The sequence below is a fragment of the Pezoporus occidentalis genome, unplaced genomic scaffold (genome assembly GCF_034315485.1).
Source record: "Pezoporus occidentalis ecotype Australia unplaced genomic scaffold, CSIRO_AGI_Poc_V1 ctg153, whole genome shotgun sequence".
In the NCBI taxonomy this organism is placed as follows: domain Eukaryota; kingdom Metazoa; phylum Chordata; class Aves; order Psittaciformes; family Psittacidae; genus Pezoporus; species Pezoporus occidentalis.
In genome coordinates, this window is record NW_026913350.1 from 1,696,128 (window position 1) to 1,717,794 (window position 21,667).

The 21,667-nt window shown below is 55.2% G+C and overlaps 1 protein-coding gene across 3 annotated transcripts in view; it reads right to left on the reverse strand.

Annotated features, from left to right (window-relative positions):
* The window catches only part of PTPRU (protein tyrosine phosphatase receptor type U), a 55,736-nt gene that overhangs the window by 26,115 nt on the left and 7,954 nt on the right, over positions 1 to 21,667 (reverse strand). For all 3 annotated transcript variants that reach the window (XM_062611420.1, XM_062611418.1, XM_062611417.1), the window contains exons 2-10: positions 14,334 to 14,462; positions 8,496 to 8,767; positions 8,334 to 8,415; positions 7,618 to 7,733; positions 7,247 to 7,421; positions 6,378 to 6,671; positions 5,091 to 5,399; positions 1,056 to 1,165; positions 478 to 679 (exon numbers count right to left, since the gene is read on the reverse strand). In XM_062611420.1, coding sequence (XP_062467404.1) covers positions 478 to 679; positions 1,056 to 1,165; positions 5,091 to 5,399; positions 6,378 to 6,671; positions 7,247 to 7,421; positions 7,618 to 7,733; positions 8,334 to 8,415; positions 8,496 to 8,767; positions 14,334 to 14,367 — 1,594 coding nt within the window. In that variant the 5' untranslated portion in view covers positions 14,368 to 14,462. The remainder of the gene's footprint in view (positions 1 to 477; positions 680 to 1,055; positions 1,166 to 5,090; positions 5,400 to 6,377; positions 6,672 to 7,246; positions 7,422 to 7,617; positions 7,734 to 8,333; positions 8,416 to 8,495; positions 8,768 to 14,333; positions 14,463 to 21,667) is intronic.

Genomic DNA, 21,667 nt, shown 5'->3' on the forward strand with positions numbered 1-21,667 from the left:
AGGACTCAAGCTCAGCAGAACCCCAGCGCTCCCCGAGATACACCTTGAGATCAGCACACTGCGAGCATCCCACCGCAGGGCAAAGCACACCCAAGCCAGCCCAGCAGCACCCCCAGAGCAAGGTGGGGGACCCCCTTGTGCCCGGCATAGCCCCGTGGTCCCCAAGGTATCACTAGTATCCGCTCTGCAGTCCGATGTCACCATCAGGGCGCATCTGAGCCCATTTGCACTGATGTCACGGGCATGAGCAAACAGCCCCAGGTACTGCAAGGCTAATTAACAAAACCTAATTAATGCCTTGCTTGTACACAGACAGCTCAGGCAGCACCAGCACGCTGGGCTGGCCACACTGCCCTCAGCCAGAGACCAGCTGATGGGCTACCACGAGCATCCTTCCATTGCAGCATCCATTCACACCGAGTCCAGCCCTGCAGAGGAGAAGCCCCCAGCACCAGGCGCGGAGCCAAGGGAACCTACCAGAGATGTTGGTGGTGATCTCGGTGAGCGCGGTCTGGCCAAAGCCCTTGCCGGTGCGGGCCCGCACCGAGAAGAGGTAAGTGGTGCCGGGGTGCAGGTTGGAGAAGACGTGGTAGGTCTCGTTGCGGAGCTTGGAGACGGTGCGGCGCGGGCCGGGGACGTTCACGGCCGGGTCGGAGGACTCAATGCTCTGGTAGCTGATCTGCAGGGACAGGGCAGAGCATCACCACAGGAGAAGGGAGAGACCGCAGATGTGGGCAGGGAAGGGGTTAAGGGGATGAAGTGAGCAGGGGATGGTCCAGGGGCAGCCTGGCAGATGCTTCTGGGGGTAAATCAAAAGCAGAGGTTCGTCAGAACAGCCACTGTGGGTTAATACCAGTGACCCCAAAGGAAGGACTCCCCAGCAGGGACAAACCCCGCTAGGAGGAGGATGAACACAGGCTGAATCCCTGCTCCAAAAGACTTGAAGCAATGCTCTGGCCACCTTTAATCCCCACGGCCAAAAGCAGCAGCTGCCCCAGATACCCGACAGGACCTCCCCGTGTCCCATGCGGGAGCTGCATCCAGCCGGGATGTACCTCGTACTGCGTAATGAGACCATTGGGCTCCACTGGTTCCTCCCATTTCAGAAAGATCATGTCCTCCAGCGGGGTGAAGGTGAGGGACTCCGAGGCGATGCCGCCGGGCACTGGGGAAGGAGAAGGGATGCGCTCGGATGCAGCAAGAAACCCTAAAGGAACCCCCTCCAGGCACCGGCTGCGGCTCCCCAGGGAGATGCTGCCCAAGGCGGTGATGCTCCAGCCCACTGGTGACACTTTGCCATGGCAGGGGGAGGTTCGGCACAAACCCTGCAGGTACCACTCGTGGCACCTCACAACAGCGAGGCCCCCGTGTGCCATCACCAGGGCCTGAGCTCACCAGTGCAAGTAAAGCAAAAGCAAAACAGATTTCCTTTTCCCAGAGAACCCAAATTTCCCTCCCGGAGCCATGAGCATCCTCAGGAGACTGCCAGCACTCCCCATGGCGAGCGATAACATCCTCAGCTGCAGACAGGCTTGACGTGCCCCAGCCTTCCCCTCTAATTAACACCCCAAACACTAATAACCACAAACACTAACAGCCACCAGCAGCTCTGGCATCAATTTTGGCTCCTTTACCATGGGATTTCTCAACCTGAAGAGGCCGTTGAGGAAGCGATGGCTCAGGAAAGACCCCGATTCACCAGCTGCATCCTCCACTGTGGGCTTGAGTACCTGAAACATGCACCCCCTCCGTTCACATCTAATTACAGGGCCGAGAGAGGGCTCACCTTCCATGCACTTCCCACCGTGCAAATACACACTTTCCACTTGATTTACAAGTTAATTTAATCAGAGGCTCCATGTCCTATACGTGTACACAAGGCACTTATTAAACTCACAGAGAAATACGGAAACCTTTAGGGCAGGAATATGTGTCCCTATACATATAACCTATATTTATATATACAGGCAGCATGCATTGAGAGCAGCAGGGGCACACAAGGTGTGTGTACACCCTTCTGCCATCCACACACACACACACAGAGGTTTCTTTATGCCTGTATTTATTCTGGTGTGCACTGCATGCACCCTGCCTGGAAGGGAGGGAACTGGCTCCCTGCATGCACCTCCCCACAGCACCAACATGCTACAGTGGTATTGTCATAGGTACACAGGACTGAGTCTGCTTGTTTCATGCAGGCATAGACCAAACTCTCCAGCTGTGGGTCACCAGCCTTCCCTGGATCCCTATGGAGCACTTGAGTACCAGCTGGGCAAACTATGGATGCAGTAACCTCTTCTCTCAGTGCCCTGCACAGGAGCCAGCAGGACTTTGCCTGGGGTCCAAGGGGGATGCTGTGAGCAACACCCTTGGATTGGCCCTATTATTAATGCTCCAGAAACACCATTTCCAGCCCAAAGCTTCCAGTGCCTAAAGGGGTTGACAAGGAAGCTGGAGAGGGGCTTTGGACAAGGGCCTGTAGGGACAGGCCAAGGGGAATGGCTTTAACCTGCCAGAGGGGAGACTGAGATGAGCTCTTAGGCAGAAGCTCTTCCCTGGGAGGGTGCTGAGGCACTGGCACAGGGTGCCCAGAGAAGCTGTGGCTGCCCCATCCATGGCAGTGCTCAAGGCCAGGTTGGACACAGGGGCTTGGAGCAAGCTGCTCTAGTGGAAGGTGTCCCTGCCTGTGGCAGGGCTGGAGCTGGAGGAGCTTTGAGGTCCCTTCCAACCCAACCCAGGCTGGGATTTCTGATTTACCCTTTTGGGATGGGGGGTGCATCTCTGAGGCCCACACCAGGGCTCCTCCCGCCCTGAGACAAGCTCAGTGCTGCACTGGTGGATGCTGCAACAGAAACTGGGCTCATGCCAATATAAACCACAATGAAAGATCCTATGATTAACAAGCTTTCACCACCTTGGCTTAATTTCACAGGCAGCTGCTTATCACCCTGTTCTAGTGGCTCAAACCCTCATCCCCCTCACAGGAAAGCAAGGACATGCTGGACCATACCCACGTGTAATATCCACAGGTGGATATCCATCAATCCATCTCCCCCAAGACCAAACCTATGCATAGCCCCAAGTTCAATGCAAGGGGGAAGCCACAAGCCCCGGTTAATCAAGGCGCTGGGGAAAGCAGCTGGAGTGATTACAGTATAGCAGAAAGACATCTGGAGCTGCTGTATTAATATTCCATAGGAAAACAGCTGGAGCAGTCACAGCACACTGAGAACAGCTGAAGCAATTAGAGCTGGAAAAGGAAGCATCAGGAGCATGAAGCTGGGTGCCCCCGGTCGAGCAGGCTCAGGGTTGGGGATGCACAAAGCGCTGATGCGCAGAAAGAGGTGCCAAATTCAGGCTTTAGAGATGGAAACGGGACCTGGAGACGGTCCCAGCTCCATCCCAGCTGTGCAGGCTTTGCTGGCCAGCCTGGGCAAACGGGAGCCATGAGCAATGTGGACACAGAGCCCCATGTTCACCGGGTCCTGAATCAAGGCAAGTGCCATGCAGGGGGACTGCATGGCAAGCTTCTCCTTGGGAATCACGCACGGGGCTGGAGCCGGCTGGATCCTTTGCAGGTATCAGTTCTTCCACCTTGATCACTGATTCTTGAGGCTAAGAAGTGCTCTGGAGATTAATTACCTCCTGCTTAACGGTTTGTGCTGGTGACACAGAGAGCCAGGGATGCTCCAGCACTCAGCACCCACCCTGGGTTGCAGCGGCTCCTTGCACCCCCTATGCAAGCTCCAACTGCTGCTTCCTTCCACAGGGCAGGATGAGACCCCTCACCCCACTGGCCGCAGCACATTTTGGGGCTGCTCAGCTGTCCTTCAAGGCCAAGCCACCATGGCATGGGGAGGAGATGCTGATGGATCAGCAAAGAGGGTGTGATGAGCAGGAGGAGTCATCAGCAGGGAGATGCCAGCCCTGGATGTGGCCCATTGCTGATGGATGGCACTGGAGACACGGAGCCAGCTCTGCCCTGTGGCTCCTGCTGCATTCACTGGATCTCCAGAGCCCAAAATGACCCGAGCACTCTGCTGATGGGGAGCCAGGGACCACAGTGCAGGGTAAGGCCAGGTCTCGGGGACCACTCCAGCAGTCCCAGCTCCAGTACGGCCTCACAAGGAAGGGCTGGGCAGGGGCAAGAGATGGCAAACCCAGGAGTCCTGGAGCACCACTGCAATGTCCAGTGAGGACATCAGCCCTGCTCAGGTGGCAGCAGCGGGGACACAGCCCCAGGACACAGCAAGCAGAGGTTGAAGAGGAAGAGCTCGGCTCTTCAGGAGCAGCAAACCAGGGCCGGACACCCTGTACCAACACACACTCATCCACAGAGCTTGTTTCACAACCCAAACCCACCCAAGAGCAAACTTAGTGAAGAAAGAGTGTGGGGGAAGCGGAGCAAAGCTGCACCAGGCTCTGGTTAACAGCAGAATGAAGCAATGCTGAATTAATCAGCGACCAAGCAGATAAAAGATGTTACCTTAGTGTAAAGCATTCATTGTTTTAATTGTTATTATTATCCCTGCCAGGCTTTGGTTCCACACTAAGGGATGAGCAAGGATGACTCGTGCTGGGAGGAGCTCCCCATCACCCAGCTCTTGCACCCACCACCAGACCAGGCACTCTGCTCCAAGGACACGGGCAGTGTTTCTGCAGTGACACCCCCATCCTGTGCCCTTGTCCCCCCCACATCACTCCAAACATTCAGCATTCCCCAGCCACATTGCTGCCCCTTTTGCTCACCTCCCCCTGCACAGCCCTGGGGTTGCAATGACCCTTTCCCCTCCCTGCTAGCGCAGTGGCCACAGGAGATATTCCCATCATGCCCCTGGCTGAGAACCACGGATGCGCACCATGCCATGGGAAACACCCCAGCAGCTCATCAGCCTTTGAGCCCCACTGCTGGGGATGACAATACAATCATGGAATGGTTTGGGTTACAAAGGACCTTAAAGCTCATCCAGTTCCAACCCCTGCCACGGGCAGGGACCCCTTCCACTAGAGCAGCTTGCTCCAAGCCCCTGTGTCCAGCCTGGCCTTGAACACTGCCAGGGATGGGGATGCACCTCCCTGAGCAGACTCACCATCCTCATCCGTCTGGAACACCACCTCCTTGCCTTCCTTGCGACCCTCGGGGTTGGAGAGGATGAGCTTGACGTGGATGTTCTTGTAGGGCAGCAGGTTTTTGATGGTGTAGCGGTTGGCGTTGCGCTCCATCTTCACGCACTCCTGGAAGGTTTGGTTGTGGCCCGTGCCCACGAAATAGCGGTAGCAGAGGGAGAGGGTGTAGGTGTGACACCGGGTCAGGTTGTAGCCCAGGGGCTCCCACTGCAACGTCAGCTGCCGGGACTGGATCTCGGAGAAAGCCAAGCCTTTGGGGGCCCGCATGGGCTCTGTGGGGTGCAGAGATGGGGAGAGGTGAGTGACAGCAAAGCATATCGGGGTTCATGTGTATTATCGAGGAAATCCCTTTTACAGCACACAAACAAGATCACAGAACCCCAGAGTGGCTGGGGTTGGAAGGCACCTTAAAGCTCACCCAGCTCCAACCCCCTGCCACTGTGGAGCATCCACACCACAAACAGCCCCTAATAACCACATAAACGTGCCTGCGTGATGGGAGCCCTCGCATTTTCATCCAGCCCATGTTAGGCTCTTGAAAGGACAGAGAGCAAGTGCCATTGCTGGGAAGGAGTTTAATTAGCTCTAATTGGCATGAACAGGAGGACTGAGCTTTAATGAGGAGCCAGCAGCACACACACATGCGGGTGGTCTGGGTTAATGGCAGGAAACTCCTCTCCACAGCCGAGGCCGGTGGGAAGGACACTGAAAGGGATGGAGAGTCTTTGCCCAGGTGATTCCCCTGGGATTTGCAGGCTGGAGGAGCTGGGGCAGCTCAGGGCTGCATGAGACTTTAGCAACCTCAGCAGCTGCTCCTGCAGGTCCCAATGCCCTCAGGGACTGTGTGCAACCCCGGCTGGCTTTGGAGGGACAAGCACAGCAAGAGGCACACAGCCCCACACTGCAGGAGCTCAGCCTTTAACCACATCCGGCTCTACCAGAAACCACAAACCCTCAGCCACGATGCCTCTGTACAGGCTGATAATGTTGGTTCAGGATCCAGCCTCATCCATGCCCCCTGATACCCTCCAGCCATGAGCACAGCGTGGGTCTAATGAGTGGTCCCTCCTGAGATGCTGCATACACCCATTGAAAAGTCAATTAAAGGTGGATCCATTGGAGCAGGGATGGTCCAAGCTCCCCGACTGCACCAGCAAATACCCTCAGCATCCATCCAGCCCCAACCATGCCCCCTGCCTGGGGTGGCACAGGACCTTGCCTAAGGCCTAAGGATGTGCTGTGGGACCCACCTGCACACTTGGTGCGGCTGATGAGGGGCGGCCCTGGTTTGCCGGTGCCCCCCTCGCCAGGCCGGGTGAGCAGGACGCTGATCTCGTACTCCGTGTCGGGGTCCAAGTGCCAGAGCTTGTAGGTCTGCATGTTGACAGCGTGGACCTCCGACCAGGGCCCCGAGGTCATGCGGTACTCGATCTCCTTGCGCACGATGGGGCCGTCGCCGATGATGGAGTTGGTGTTGAGCTGGATGATGAGGTAAGTGGAGCCAGCTCGGAGCAGCTGAGGTGGTGCAATGGGTGTTGGGGGCTCTGGAAGAGAGCAGAGAAGGGGTAAATGGAGCATCCCCCCCCCAGAAGCAGCTCCACAGCATCTCCAGACACGGAATCATAGAATCGCATGGTTTGTGTTGGAAGGGACCTTAAAGCTCATCCAGTTCCAACCCCCTGCCACGGGCAGGGACACCTTCCACTAGAGCAGCTTGCTCCAAGCCCTATCCAACCTGGCCAACAGCAAAGTATAGGAGGGCACCATCCAGTCTTCAGCTTCTCATGCCCTCCATCACTTTTAGTAAGGCTTTAACAGCTGCAATAGGGTTTTATCTGATCAAACCATAATTATCTGTCTAAGACACGCTGCCCAGCGTGGTGCTGCACAGTTTCACCATCATTAATTAATTCCCATCTACTGCAATCAAAAATAAACAATCTGAGGCCACCAGGAAAGGGAATTTCCTCGGTTTATGCAGCACCGTCCACATGTAGCAACTCATCTGCAGCAAGAAACCTCGACCCCACCACCCCGAGCATCCTTCCTCTGCCTCTGCAGGCAGCGGGGCAGGCGTAGCCCATCCACGGCAGCACTTGGGCAGCAGCAAGGCACCCACCTTTCACAATGAGCTCGGCGAAGTTGGAGACACCAGCGCCACGGCTGGACTGGGTGACGCAGCGGTAGAGGTCCTGCTCCCCCTTGGACACCTCATCCAGCTGGAATGTGGCCAGGAAGCGCCGGTGGCTGATGTGCTTCACCGAGGCGGTGGGGACCACCTCGCCGCTCTGCCTCTGCCCCATGAGGAGAGACAAGGGGTCACCGGGAGGCATCCAGAGCCACCAAACACATCCCAATGGATGGCAGCTTAAAAGGGAGCAGGGAAAGGCCCTTCTCCCCGCTGCCCTGCAGGGGTTTCTCCCAAAGGGAAAGCACGGAAAGTGCCGCAGAAGTGATGGAGATCCTGGTTTCACCACCGCTGTTGCTCACCTGCATGAGGAACCGCTCGGCCTCGGCAGCCTTGCCGGCAGCCACGCACTGGAAGGTGGCATTCTGTCCAGCATTGACCTCCACGTCGCCCAGGCGGGAGAAGTGAGGAGCTTTGGCTGCCAAGGAGAGGTGACAAAGTGGCTGAGCTCTATGGGGACCCACAGCAGCATCGCCACAGCCCAAAAACCCACCCAGGATGCCAGGCCTGGAGCCGAGCTCCGGGCAAGGCTTGATCCCCATCCTCACAGCCCAGCTTAGAGGCTGGCATTTGTTCCTGGCTCCATACAAGAGCCAGTGTCCCAGGAAGGGATGCAGCCTTCCCCTCCAGCACCCCACCATGATCCAGGCTATGGGGTTGATAGAGGGGGCAGGCCTCCTACACCAGCTTGGAAGAAAAAAGGGGTGAATGATAACAGCCAACATCTTGGGACAGCCTGGGATTCCAGGTCCTCACCATCCCCTCTCAATGGGGACATTCAGGCCACAAGTTCAGGCTGCTCTTTTCCAGGCTTTCATAAGAACAGGAGCTATTGGAGTTGGTGGGGATGGGGAGGGGAGAAGCAGTCCCAGAGGTACCCAGGAGACGGAGCTCCATCAGCCCAGGTGACACAAAGACATCCAAGTGCCCCCCCCCGGCTGCACCATGGCATTAATCCTGCCCAGCAGCACCCACCCCATCACAACCCACCCTTAAATCCCATTCCCCCAACACTCACAGCATGGATAATTCAGGAGCAAAATATCATCCAAGCCAAGATAACCCCTGCGCTCGCTGGAGACCACGGCTTCAAAGAGGACCTGCGGCACCAAACACAGGGGTCACCCATTGCCGGGGTGGGGGTCCAGGTGATGCAAAATTGGGGTTTGCTGGGGCTCACCTGGTATTCATTGGGCCAGAACAAGCTGACAGCCAGCTCTGCCTGATGCCACTGCCGCCCATGGGAGCCGGAGGCATTCCAGACCGCGCTGCCCACCGGGCCCCCCGTCACCCGCACGTAGGCGTTGAGGGTGCCGGGGCTGTGGCCGTCCCGGCTGTACATGAAGTAGCTGAACTGGAGGCAGTGGGTGTCATTCTCGCTCAGCGCCTGGAAAAGCAGGTGAGCTTTCTGGCCCGGGGCGTGCTGCGAGGAGTTCACCATCAGGTAGGAGCCTGTGGTGGGAGGGAGAAGAGGGGAGAGCATGGAGTAGTCCCCATTCTGCATCTCCTGAGCTTTGCCAGCAGGGATGGAGAAGGTGGAGGATGCAGGACTGCAAAGATGCGCAGGACTCGGCTGCAATGCTCGGGTCCCACCGGGTACCGGTCCATGCAGAACAAGAGCAAGGGACCAGGATGGAGTCAGTGTCGGATGCTTATTTGGGCAGCAGCGCCACACCAAACCAGGAGCTGACCAACTGGATGAGGAGGCAAGAATCAGACCCACTGCCTCCAGGATAAGAAGCTGGGGTCGGTAGGAGCTTCACTGCCACTAGAGCCCCTCTGCCTGCTTTCCTTTAATGCTCACAGCTTCGGCTGCGTCAACACTCCGGTCCCCAGCCGGGCCCCAGCTGTTTCATTTCCATTCCCATTGCCTCGTATCATTTACCACGCAGTTGTCGCTGAGTTTAAACTGTGCTCAGCAGGCACTCGCAGGGAGGGGATTGCACTCATCGGCTTGACAAGCAGCAGCACCAGGGCTCTCCGGGATACCAGCTCCCCACCACCAGCAGCCCCTGGTACCCCACCTCCCGTCACCCAAAACCACCAGCAACAAGTCCAGGAGTCACGGCGCTGCCCCAAAGCTGTACTTACAGGGCAGGCAGGATGAAAATCCCAAAGGCAGCATCCTTCCTGCCCTGCATCCTCCATCCCAAGCAGGGCAGAGGCACGATAGGGATGCAGGGATCCCAGTTCATTGTGGCAGCCCCCAACATGGCAATGGGGCCAGGATACAGGGCAGACAGGAAGCTGCTCCGTCAAACCCCTCCCATCACCAAAGGCAAGGGGATTATTAATAACTCTTCCATTTTAATAATGGCAGAAACTGTAAGTAACAAAGCTGGGCCATTTATTCAAGTCTACCATTGTTTTCCTGACAGTAGAAGCTTCATTATTAATAGCTTTCACCACCAGTTAATTTAAACTAAGCCAAGCACCTTCCTCCCTTTGGCTCCCAGCGAGCAACACCAAGAAAAACCTAATAAAGGTGATGGGGAATCATAGGGAGCATCCATCCATCCCCTCACATAACTGGGACCTACATCTGGGGTGACCCCAGAATACCTGTGGGGACCCTGAAACACCAAGGCGGGGGGCACAGCATCAGCTGGGGAGACAAAGTGCCCAGCGCTGCACCACAGCGCATCTTCGAGTGCATCCTTCAGGGATGGGAGCTGGAGCAGGGGGAAGAGCTCCCCAAAAAGGAACATTTTCACCCGATGCTGATCCATGCAGCCTGAAGACCAAAATAAAGAGACCAAGACTAAAATTAAACCCCTGATGAGCTATTTGAGAAGACTGAGAATGTTCTTTAAGGTCAGCACAGGCACACATGGCTGGCAATCCATACAGACATCGCGCAGCTGGCAGGGCTTCCCCACACTGTTTCCCCCCTTACTTTTCTTCCCAGTGTTGCTGCATTGGATAAAGCAGGATCCCACCACTTGCTTCTGTGCTAATTATATCCTCCTCTACCATAAACTGTTGCAGCTTCAAGCCAGGGTATGGGTTGGGGTTTTTACTGCAGGAGAAGCAGAGGTACCTGTGTTGAGGTGCTGCATCCTCCACAGGAGCATCCCATGGCTCAGACAAATCCTCCTCGCAGAGAGGTGCCTGGGGATTCCAAACCCCACTGTCAGCCCCTGGGGTTGCTCCTGGTGCAGTGAGGGGGTTTTTGGTTGCTTTCTTTAATGCACCCCAATGAAATGGCAGCAGAGCCCTGCCTGGGTGCTCCCACCAGCAGCAATGGGGTGTCCCAGCCCTGCTGCAGCCCACAGCTATAGGGAGGACGAGGCAGGAACGCTCGCAGTCCCTAGCGGGTTGCTGCACAATCACTGCTGGGGCTGTTTCTGAGCCCTATCCCTATGCTGGCACTGCCAACAAAAACCTGCTCCACACATCATGATGGGGGAAAATCCTTTCCAAACCTCCCACGAAATGGGAGCTGTAGAAACAGCCCCAGGGCATTCCCCGCTTGAGACTTCCAGCCGAAGGATGGGATTCGGCACACATCAACCTGTGCTCAAATCCTTCCTCTGAGCCTCAATTTAAGCTCAGTTTGAATGCAGATGCAGGTGCAAGGGAGCTGTTGCCCCCCTGCATTCCCACAAAGAACAAGTCAGTCCCTCTGCATCCCCCCCCCCAACTCAGCTGCAGCAATGTGATTTAATGCAGTTTTCAGGTGTGCTTTTAGAGAAGAGCCCAAGTGCCCTGTGGAGAAAGAGAAAAGACTCCAAAGGCACTAAATAACATCTCAATCAAGCAAATGAAAAGAGAAACAAGTCCCAGCGTTGTTCCCTAAGGAAAACCCATCAATTTGCGATGCAGAAGTCGATGATGATGAGGGCTGAGCTGCAAAATAAGCCCGGGGGGGCTGTGAACAGAAAGCCTGGTACCCCTCCCTGCACGTCCTCACACAGGGTCTCCAGCTGGATTTTCCCACTTGGGGGATCATCACCTCTTCCTTGGGATTCAAATCAGGTCTTCGAGGAAAACCCCCAATAATCTTGGCCATGATAAGTGAGTTCCAAAGGATCTCATCTCCAGCTTCAGGCTCAAGCTGTGCTTGCCCCATCGCACTGCCCTTCCCGAGGGTCCTGCCTGCATCCCTCTGGGAAAACCCCAAAGCAGGAAGAGGAGCCTGTCCCCGTCTCAACAAGTTCTTCCTCCTCCAAAACTACGGAAAGATAAGAACACAACTCCAAACAGTAACCCCTGTTGCCATTAGAGGCAGCAGCAGGCAGGATGACAGGCAGAGGGTGGCTCTGCCAGCCAAGGGGTACCAAGGGAGCAGGTCTGAGCCCTGCAGCATCTGCCTCCAGGCAATCCCAGTGGAAGATGAAGCCCAGCAGTGCCGCCTCCTCCTGTGCTGGCTTCTTCTCAGTGTGTCATGGGAATGGGGTACCCGCTTCCCACTTGTGCACCAAGCCCCATCTCCCAGGGGAGGCCCAGCACCAAGAGCCACAGACTGCAGTAACTCCCCTCCAGGAGCCAAGAATGAAGCTGAATTTGCCAAGGTTTTATGGGTTCTGTAGCAGGGGCTGGTTGGGAAGTGATGCTGGAACTACTGGAACTATTGAAGGAATGACACCTCGGAGGGGATGGAGGGACAGCAGAGCTCACCAGGATGGGGACAATGGCTTGGTCACAGCCTGCACTGAGGCTTTTTGCCACTTTCTCCCAGCCCAAGCCATCTCCTATGAATTTCCACATGTGAATTCAACCAGCAGCAAGAGAAGGTTCCTGCACCTCCAGGGAAGAACCTGGAGCTCCTCAGAGCATCCTTGTCCTCCAAGGGACACTGCAGAGCTTCCACAAGGGTAGATATCGCATAGCCCCACGTCAACCCGAAGGTAGGTATGGATCAGCCTGGCACACAGAGGTGGTGCTTGGAGGAGAGCAGGAGCAAAAGGCACCCAAAGGACCCAAGGAGAGTTATTTTGGTGCAGATGCAGTGATGGTGCAGCCTCATTTGCCTGCTTTGCCTGGCTCCTTGCAGCTGCTCCTCGACAAAACAACAACTAAATCACTTCAAAGAATGAAACCACCACAATTACAACATGGGAGACACCCATCCATTGTCTATGGGTGTAAGAGAGACAAGTCCAGAAGGGAAGAAAAAGGGGTAAAAGCCCCATAACCAAAGAAAAAAGCAAAAAGCAAGAGGGATGGAAAGGTAGAGGCAGGTGGCCGGCAGCCAGCATCCGCTCCAATAAATCCTACGCTCCTTGAAACTGGCTGATCTCCAAGAAAAACTCATTTTAATCTGAGACCACGAGACTCCTTTGGAAAGTGCTCCCTGGAGAGGCCCAGGGATGTGAAATACTCCTCATCCACCAAGCTGCTGGGGGAGGACCAGCTTGAGATAAGGCTGCAGGAGCCTTTACCTGCACCGGGGTAAAGCTGCACCAAAACAGGGTTCCTGCACTGGGTGCCCCAGGACCAGGAGCAAACAGTCCCTACCTGGTAGCAGGGAGCTACGGGGATGAGCATCCCTTTGGGTGTCACTGTGAATCAGCATCAGGGATGGGTGCCCTTCCCCGGGGCTGGAGCCTGCAATGCTCCATGCTTCCAGCATCCAACCTGGGATGGTCGCATCCACGTCGAGTTAAACTGCATTCATTTCAACCCCCAAGACCACGATCATTTCCTCGTGCAGCCCCATTCCACCCAACCCTTCCATCCCCGAGGCTTTGAACGCAGGCAGTTTGTTGTGATACTAAATTGCAGCTGAAAACCAAGCAGAAACCCCAATTAATTACACATTCCAGACTCTCCATTCCGAGCCACCTCAATCCTCAGCTCCGATTCCCTCCTCACAGCCCCGGAAAACCTCCCCCGGGACACACAGGAATTGGGATAGTTCCATTTAAAGCAATTATTGGGGAAAGCATCAAGGGAGGAGCAGTTCTAGAGGCAGAGTAAAGGCTGCTCCCCCTCACCCTGCACCAGCACAGGCAAGAAAGGGAAAGGCAATGGAAAGAGAAGGTAAAGGAAGAGGAAGGTTAGTGGAGGGGAAAAGCCAAATTAAGCCCTGGCATGAACAAGGCACAAGATAAACAGCTGGAGGCAGGTCGATGGAGCAGAAAAGAGTTTTCTATTAAGCAGTTAATGTTTTAATGAGGAAAAAAAGTCGTTTCTCCTCTCAAGTTCTACACCAGCAATCCCCATCGTCAGCATGGGACCTGCTCGCCTGCAGGCTGGACAAGGAGCCGGGGCGCTGGGACCAGGCAGGAGACAGCAGACCCAGACTCAAGGAGCATCTCGAGCCCGGTGCATCCCTTAGAGCAAATGGGCATCAACTCAAGTGGGTCACAGTGAGGAGCTAAGAGTAAGCAAAGCCCCAGATGCCACCCAGGCACGATGCCCGTACCATGGGAGAAAGGGAGCTCCCCCCCCATGGCTCTGCTCCCCCAGCCTGCACCCAGAAATAACAAAATCTGGTTTAAAAGCAATGAGATTAAAAAGATAAAGGGAAAAGAAAAGGGTCCATTTGCATTTTCCTCCTTACAGCTCCTGAGCCTTCAGATGCCTCCAACTCGCAGCCACAGCCTTTCCCGCACTTGCAAAAGCCAGAAACACGTTTTTTCCTCTTTTCCACACCTCCAGAGATGGGAATCTCTCACGAGCCAGCAAAAGCAGCACGAGCCTCCAGAGCAGAGCTGCTCCAGCCCTCGCAGCATCTCCGTGGCCTCCTCTGGACTCGCTCCAACAGCTCCACGTCCCTCGTGCTGGGGCCCCCAGAGCTGAACCCAGTGCTCCAGGTACTGCCTGGTCCCTGCTGTGCTGTTACACCCCAGCAGCAAGGACCCACATCCCCTGTCCCCAAGGGCCACGCAGCATCCTGCTGAGGACTGACACAGCTCATCACACCCTGCCCGCACAGCCGAGGACCAGTCAAGGGTAAAACACTGCAGGGATTAAACCAGGAGGAGCCATGGGGTCCTGCTCCGGGGTACAGGACCAAGGGGTGGGTTGGGGGCACAGGTCCACGAGGACACGGAGAGGGACCAGGACTCACCGTGGGGCAGATCAGCCGTCAGATGTGGCACCATGTAGCTGCGGATGAGCTCCCACCCGAAGTCATCGTCCTCCCCTTGGCTGTACTCGCACTGGTTCAGGTCTCCGTCCTCCTCAAAGGTGCAGCCAGCTGCAGAGGGAGACACCATCAGCATCACTGAGACCCCACTGCATGGCTGGGCCCTCCCCAGAGCCCTGCTGGGATGTGTGCAGCACCCCCCCACAACGCAGGGCATCCCTCTACACGCATCTGCAATGAGGTTATGGTCTGTCTGCTGCTAACCCCCCAGTTCTCCCATTCAGGTCCCCCCACCAGTGAAACGAGCTGGCCGGTCTCAATTCCCATGCTCAGCCATGGGAGCAGGATGCAGTTTCCTGCAGGGGCCAGCCACGGAACAAGGGATTTCTCCCAACAAACAGGGACTCGAGTGTGGCACAAGGATCTGTGGTTTCACCTTGAGCTCCTTGGGGGTCTGTCCATGGCCTGACACAACAACAGCAGCTCTCCTGCAGCAATCACAGCCCTACAAATGCCCCACTGAACCACCCCCAGGCTGTGGGCTGGCACTTCTGAGCCCTTCCATTTATCTACTGGGGGTTGGGGTTTATCTGCAAGGTGCTTGACTGAGCACTGAGAATGGGAATTAATGCCAAGAGGCCGTCGGTCCCCACGCGGAGCGAGGCGACATGGAGACAGCACGCTGCGATGCCGCCCAGCCGCTCATCCTGCATCCGGCCCCGTATCCCACATCCTTCTCCATCACCCCCCACGCTGCGCCCAGCCAGCTTTGCCATGGGGCCACTCAGGGCTGGTTCATTAACACTGACCTATTATTCCATTAAACCCACAGATTACAGGAGGAGCAGGGCACCAGCACTAATTCATACAAGCCCCTGGGCTGACGAGGGCAAGAAAGCCCTGAGCAAGCAGAACAAACAAAAGCAAACATCCCCCTAATGGGCCCGCATTGAAGCGGAGCAGGGCCAGGGGATTATTTCTTCTGTTTTTTTCCTGGTTTATCCCCAAATTACATCAGTAATTCCCCACCACCACCGGGGGATTTGCCAGTTAATGGCCCCACTGCCGTAGGCACCGCTTGTGTTTCCCCACTGTGGGGGATGCTCGGATGCGGACGCCTCATTTCTGCAAACACGAGGCCAAACACTGCAGAAAAACACTTGTAAAATGCCCAGAAAAGGATGATTCCCGACAATTTCACAAGTAAGAACGTATCTGGGGCTCTTTCCCCCCCTTTTACACTCATATTTTAATGCACAAGGGCACACTCCAGCTCCATCACCAAGTCCATCAAATGATTTGGGTCGGAAAGGCCCTACAAAGTCATCAAGATCCCCCCCCCAGAGTTGTTTTTCTTCTTCTTGGAAGCACAAGAAGCTTCCTTTTAACAAATTCTCTCCTATTCACATGCCTGGAGGCACCAAGACATCACAGCTTTCCTAAACTCCTTCCCGAAATGGAGCGTCTGCCCAGCCCACGTGCGGATGTGCCCCCGCACCGTCCCGAGACACTCCGGATTTGAGTCTGAAACTTGGCTCTGATTCCCAATGGGAGAAGGGGTGGGGGTAGGGGAAGCACAAATCTGTCAAAATTTTCCAGGAAGGAAAGGGAAGAAAATAAAAGAAATCCAAATAAAACAGTGTCAGGAACCAAGTGGTTTAGAGAGGAAAAAAACCCAAGTGTTTCTTTCCAAGTTCTGCTGAACTGGGATATTCTGGGAGGGAGGAATTCGTTCTTAGTGTTGGGGTTTTTGGTGTGAGAAACCAAAGTGGAGACAAACAGCGTTTCGGGCTAGCAGAGCCCCGTTTCCCAGGGAAAAGTGATTCCTCTGCCCCCAATAAACCATTCCCTGCCACTAATGGCATCAGGGGCAATGAAACCTCCTTCTCCTGGGCTGCATCTCCATCACCTGCATCCCACTGCCACCCCCAGCACAGCCCCTGGCTCCATCCAGTCCCGTGCCTCAGTTTCCCCACTGCTACATCACTCCAAGGCTGGATCTTTGGCCACCTCCAAGATGATTCCCAGGCTCCAGAAGCTTAAAATGCAATTACATGGAGTAGATCTTTGGCTGATGGAGGCGCAGCTGGCCGAGCTGATCCATCTCCTTCCTCGGACAGGTTTATTGTTATGGCTTTTCCCAACGTGAGCCTTCCCCCCATCCGCACTGTGAAACGAAGGCAGCTCCACCTCACCAACAAATCTGGCTCTGATTTGTATACTCAGGGGAAGAAATAAGCAGCATTTTGCAGAGCCTCAGTTTCCATGAGCTACGGGATGCTTTTGGCACCATCTCTCCCCATCCCAAGGGCAGGGCTGGGGGGAAGCTTGACCTCCAGCCCCTTCTCCTTCCCCATCACAAGATTAAGAGGGACATAAAGATTAACACTTGAGCAATCAAATGCCAGCACCCCAGCTCTAGAGGGGAATCAGAGGGGTTAAACCCAGAGCAGCTTTCAAAGTGTTTGCGACCTGCAACATCCATCTGCAGCAACGGGGATGCTTATACCCATGCTAAGGGCTAATGGCAGCAGGATGGGCTCTGTGGCACTGCTCCAGGTCTGGATGTGCCCTAAAAATCACCAGGCAGAAACAAGGAGTCCCCAGTTCCCAGCCCCTGTGCTGGCTGGAGGCCAGGCTAACAGCAGCTCCGGGCAGTGTGATGAAGGCAGCGAGCGCAGGAGGTGCAATGTGAGCGCAAAGGCAGCTATAAATACTGCTGGGGGTGTGATGGTGTGCTCCCGGGGGGGTGATGCATCCGAGAGGATGCCTGAACACCCCAAAACACCTAAACCCAGAGCCTGCCCCAATGCATGACAAGCATCCCATGCTAAGGATGAGCTGGACCCCATTTAACACCCCACTCCAAACCCCCTGTGGCACCTTGGCATGCCCAGGCAGAGGGGAGCAGAGGGATGAGCACTAACACAGGGGTTAAACACCAGATGGACCAATATTCCTTAGACAGAAAGTAAAAAGAGGTGGCTTGAGGGGCTTGCCAGGGAAAGTGGTATCAGTGCTGCTCAGCATCCTCCCCGGTTACTGGTGCCACCCTGCATCCCTCCTGGGTACCACAGCAGCACCAAGCAAAGGGGAGCAGAGATGTGAGGCAATAATATGGGGGTTAAACACCAGATGGACCAATTTTTCTTTTAAAAGAACAAAAAAGAAGAGGAGAGTTCATGCATTCACCAGGGATAAGGATACTGGTGCTGCTCAGCATCGCCTGGGTACCGCTGCCACCCAGCATCCCCCTCCCTGGGGCTGGAGAGGAGGAAAACCAAGGAGAGGAGAGAAGGAATGAAGGATTCACAAAGAAGAGGGACGAAAAGGAAAACCAAGCAACCAAGCACAATGGAGGGCATTTAATCAGATCTCCGTGGCCACTGAGGAATGTGGCTGCCTGCCCATCAGCCCGCCCCGTGCTCTTTCATCCACCGGGTCCACGCTCCTCTCACTTCAAAGTTAATTACGTACTTAAACCTTTTCTGTTTAACCTCCTGCACCGTGGGACATGCTCCATGGGCTTCTCTTTGCTTTTACTGAGCAGCCTTGAAAAGGCTCCAGCGCTAAAGGGCAGCCTGACACCACCCACGATGGGCTCCTGCAAGAGTAATGACATTGCACCATTCAGAGCGTCATCTGATGGGGATGCTACAGCAGTAACATGTCCCAGAGCGGGAAGGCTTTATTAAGAAAGGGTTCATATCAAACTTTAGCAAGCATGGGCTCCCAAGAGCTAAGGCAGGCATCCAGGACACCCAGTCCATACGAAGCAAAGCCAATCAATGGGGAAAAGCCCATTTTGCTCCCATCCTGGCTTAGCCAGGACTGGATTAGCCCCACGGTCATCCTTTGGGATGCAGCTTGGGGACACAAGCCCCTAGCACACTGTGCCATGCAGGCACCGGCCAGGAAAGCTAACACAGGGGAGCTTTCAGAACCAGGATTCATTTTTCATCCCTGGCTTTTTTCCAGCAGCTCCTGCTCCCCCATCCCAGGTAATTATCAGGAGGAGATGAGGACCGGGGTACCCAGAGGGCACAACATGCATCACTCCAGCAGCCACACACCCCACACAGTGACACAGGGCTACAACCCATCACGTGAACACACTGTGATGGGGCAGGGGTGAGTCTCCCATACCCAGTTTTCCCAGGAGCAGGAGGCCACACAAAAGTCACACAGCCCTGGACTGTCAAACCTAAGACCTCTCAATGCGCATCAGACGCTCTTTTCCTGCACCAAGGGATACATGGTTAACTCCACCGCTGCACGGAGGGAAACTGAGGCACAGAGGTGCTTTGGCAATGTCCCATAACACCAGCAGCCCGGCCTCATCGCCCAGGACAGCATCCCTTTGCTGGGATGCCTGCGAGATGCCAGCCCTTTCCCAGCAGCCCAGTGGAGCCGAGCCAGCCTCCCACCTCCCAGATCCCGGCTGCTATTTAAAGGTGATTTCCTCAGCACACTCCTACGGGAAGGCGCCCTGGGAAGGAAACAGTGGGAGCTGCTTTCCTCCGGGCGCCAGCAGACACGGGGGATAGGGAACACATACTGCAAATGAGATTGACTTCTTATCCAGCAACATCTCGTACGTACCATACCACGGGCTCCCGGGTGAGGTTCTGAACGGATATGGGACCAGAAACCGCGTTCCTATCTGCACGGGGATCACGCTTCCCAAGGGAATGATGCTACAGGACTCACAGCACCAAGCAAACCAGGATGCAGACCGGGTCCTGCACTGCAGCATCGCCCGTCAATGCAGACCCCTCCACACTGGGCATCCCACCAGCTCCATGCCAAGCCCAAACACGTTGGGATTTCAGTCTCAGCAGTGGGAAAACCTCTTCCAGTCCAAGCAAGGAGGAGCTAAATCCCCCCTTAGCTGCACTCTGCACACTCAAAGGGCAACAGGCACCTCAAAGTGAGTTTGTGCATCACATAGAGATTACAATGAACACCCTCCCTGCATTCTCTGCTCCCCACTTCTATAAAATAGAAAGGTTTGAGGGGAAAAACACCAATTTCCTGACCCTGCCAAAAGCTGATTAGAAGAATATGGAAAGCAGCTCCATTAGAATGCTCACCAATAGTTTGTTTTGCTTCTCCAAATCGTTTTAAATATTGCATTTAATAGAAAAATAATTTGCTCAGCTGTAAGAAACATCAATTTGCAACTTGAAGCCTCACATATTAGCCAAAAGAAGCTAATGTGTAAACATTAGCAGCTCCAATAGCACATGGGGTTTAGCCAATGCAATTCCAGGGAGAGAGCAGCCAGATATTAAGATGGAGGATTTGCATAATAAGTCACTTATGCCTGATAACCTCAGTGTTTAGAAAGCATGGGACAAGGAGAACAATATCCATCTACCAGCAGCTACAGAAGACATAAATCTCCCTCTTTTCCCCTGTTAAAGACTCTTTATGGTTTCTACCTGTAGATTCCCATGGAGGTGCTAAACCTCCTGCAGTGAGAACCCAGTCCCAGAAGCCTCCAAAGGACCTTTGGCATGGGGACAGAGGTGGAATTGGGAGATACGGATGCGTTACAGGCATTCCCAAGCCTGAGGGGAGCAAATATAAGCAGGAAAATACCAACCTTGAAGGGTTTGCAATGCCACGGGGCCGGCTTGTGCATGGGCAAGGACCACACATCCCTTACCATGAACATGCAACTAAAAGTAACGGGGGAATAACTGACCTTGCTTGCCAGAGTCCTTCCTTGGGGCACATCCAGCTGCAAAATGCAGCTCCCCTTCCCTCCCACCCCAAAAAGCAGCTCCCACAGGGATCAGCACAGTCGGGACCAGGCTGCTGCATCACCCCAATGATGCAGCCAGGCACCGCACACACACACACACCCCGCCCCGGCTGTCCTGCAATGATGCTGTGGGGCACAAGCCAAGAGGTTCCAGCCCCATGGCTGAGGTGGATACGTGCATTGAACACCACATCCAAGTGCTGTCCCTGCACAGCACCAGGATCTGGCCAGCGCTGGTCCCCTGGGAAGGACCAGCATCACTCCTGTGTTATTCACACCCGGGCCCTGCAGCACAGGAACCCGCTGGAGCTGCCTGGCCAGGAGGCCACTAACCTGCAACACAAGTGCTTTAATAATGAACCATCACTTAATTACCACCCTCAGGGCTGCCTCTTCCACTCCATACCAAGGAAAACAAGGCAGGCCTTTGGAAACCTCCATCCTGCTGCTATCGATCGATCGCTCACTGTGCAATTACAGCTCCTGGGCTATGCAGTGACCTGGCACCCTGGGAGGGCGAGGGTAAAAAAGGGGGGAAAACACTAAAAGAAATTAAAAAGAGGGGGAGGAAAGCTCATTCCTGTCCCCTGGCTCCTTTATTACCACGAGGTCCCCACGGCTATGCAGAAAGCTAACAACCATACATGCCTATGGACCCAGAGAGACCAGGACCGTGAGCCCCAAGGATGCATTGCTGCTTTTGGGGAAGCCCCGAGGACACGGGGACGGTCCCTGGTACAAGTTCAGGCAGGGAAAGCAGCTGCCCTATGTTACAGCAGCAGCACCACCCCAGCCCCGAGGGGCTCCGACATCAGCTGCAGAAATCATGGGAAAGAGCAAGTTTTCCAAATTAACCCCATTTTGCAGGGGAGAAAGATGGGGGAAAACCTCCCATCGTCATCCCCCCCCTCTGGGTACCACCTCTGTGGTGATGGATGCAGGAGCGACGTACACCGGTGGGCTAATCCTCCTGTGATGGAGCAGGTGCCAGCGCACAGGGCCGCGGGGAGCAGCTCGCCTGGGTTATTTATGGCCTTTCAAGGCAGAAAACGGAGCCACTTGCGTTAGCAAAGAGCCCTCACGTGGCAAAAGCAGCCAGCGACAGAGCCACCCGGTCCTCACCGTGCCCAGCATCCGCTCCCCAGCCCCGGAGGGAGATCAGGAGCGAGGAAGAAGAGCGAGGAGGAAGGGAAGGGCAGAGCAGGAGCAGGTCTCAGCGCAATGCAAGATCAACCCCCTGAGCGTCTTTGTGCCCAGGGAGTCCCTGTCATGGAGTGACTGGACCAAACCAGGCACCCTATGGCCAGGCAAAGGGGGGGGATACAGCCAACTGAGCCCCAAAACCCCATCAGCAAGTTCAGTTCATCCATCCTTGCGGCTGGGCTAAAACCCAGCAGCTCCAGCAAATTCATCTCAGGGTCTCCATCAGCATCCCAGTGCCACCCATAGGTTATTAACTGCTCAGACCATTCCCCCAGGGCCCTGGGTGCAGACACCTATGCAGACAACGGGTATAAAAGCAGTGGCACTTGGGGACAGCACGCTG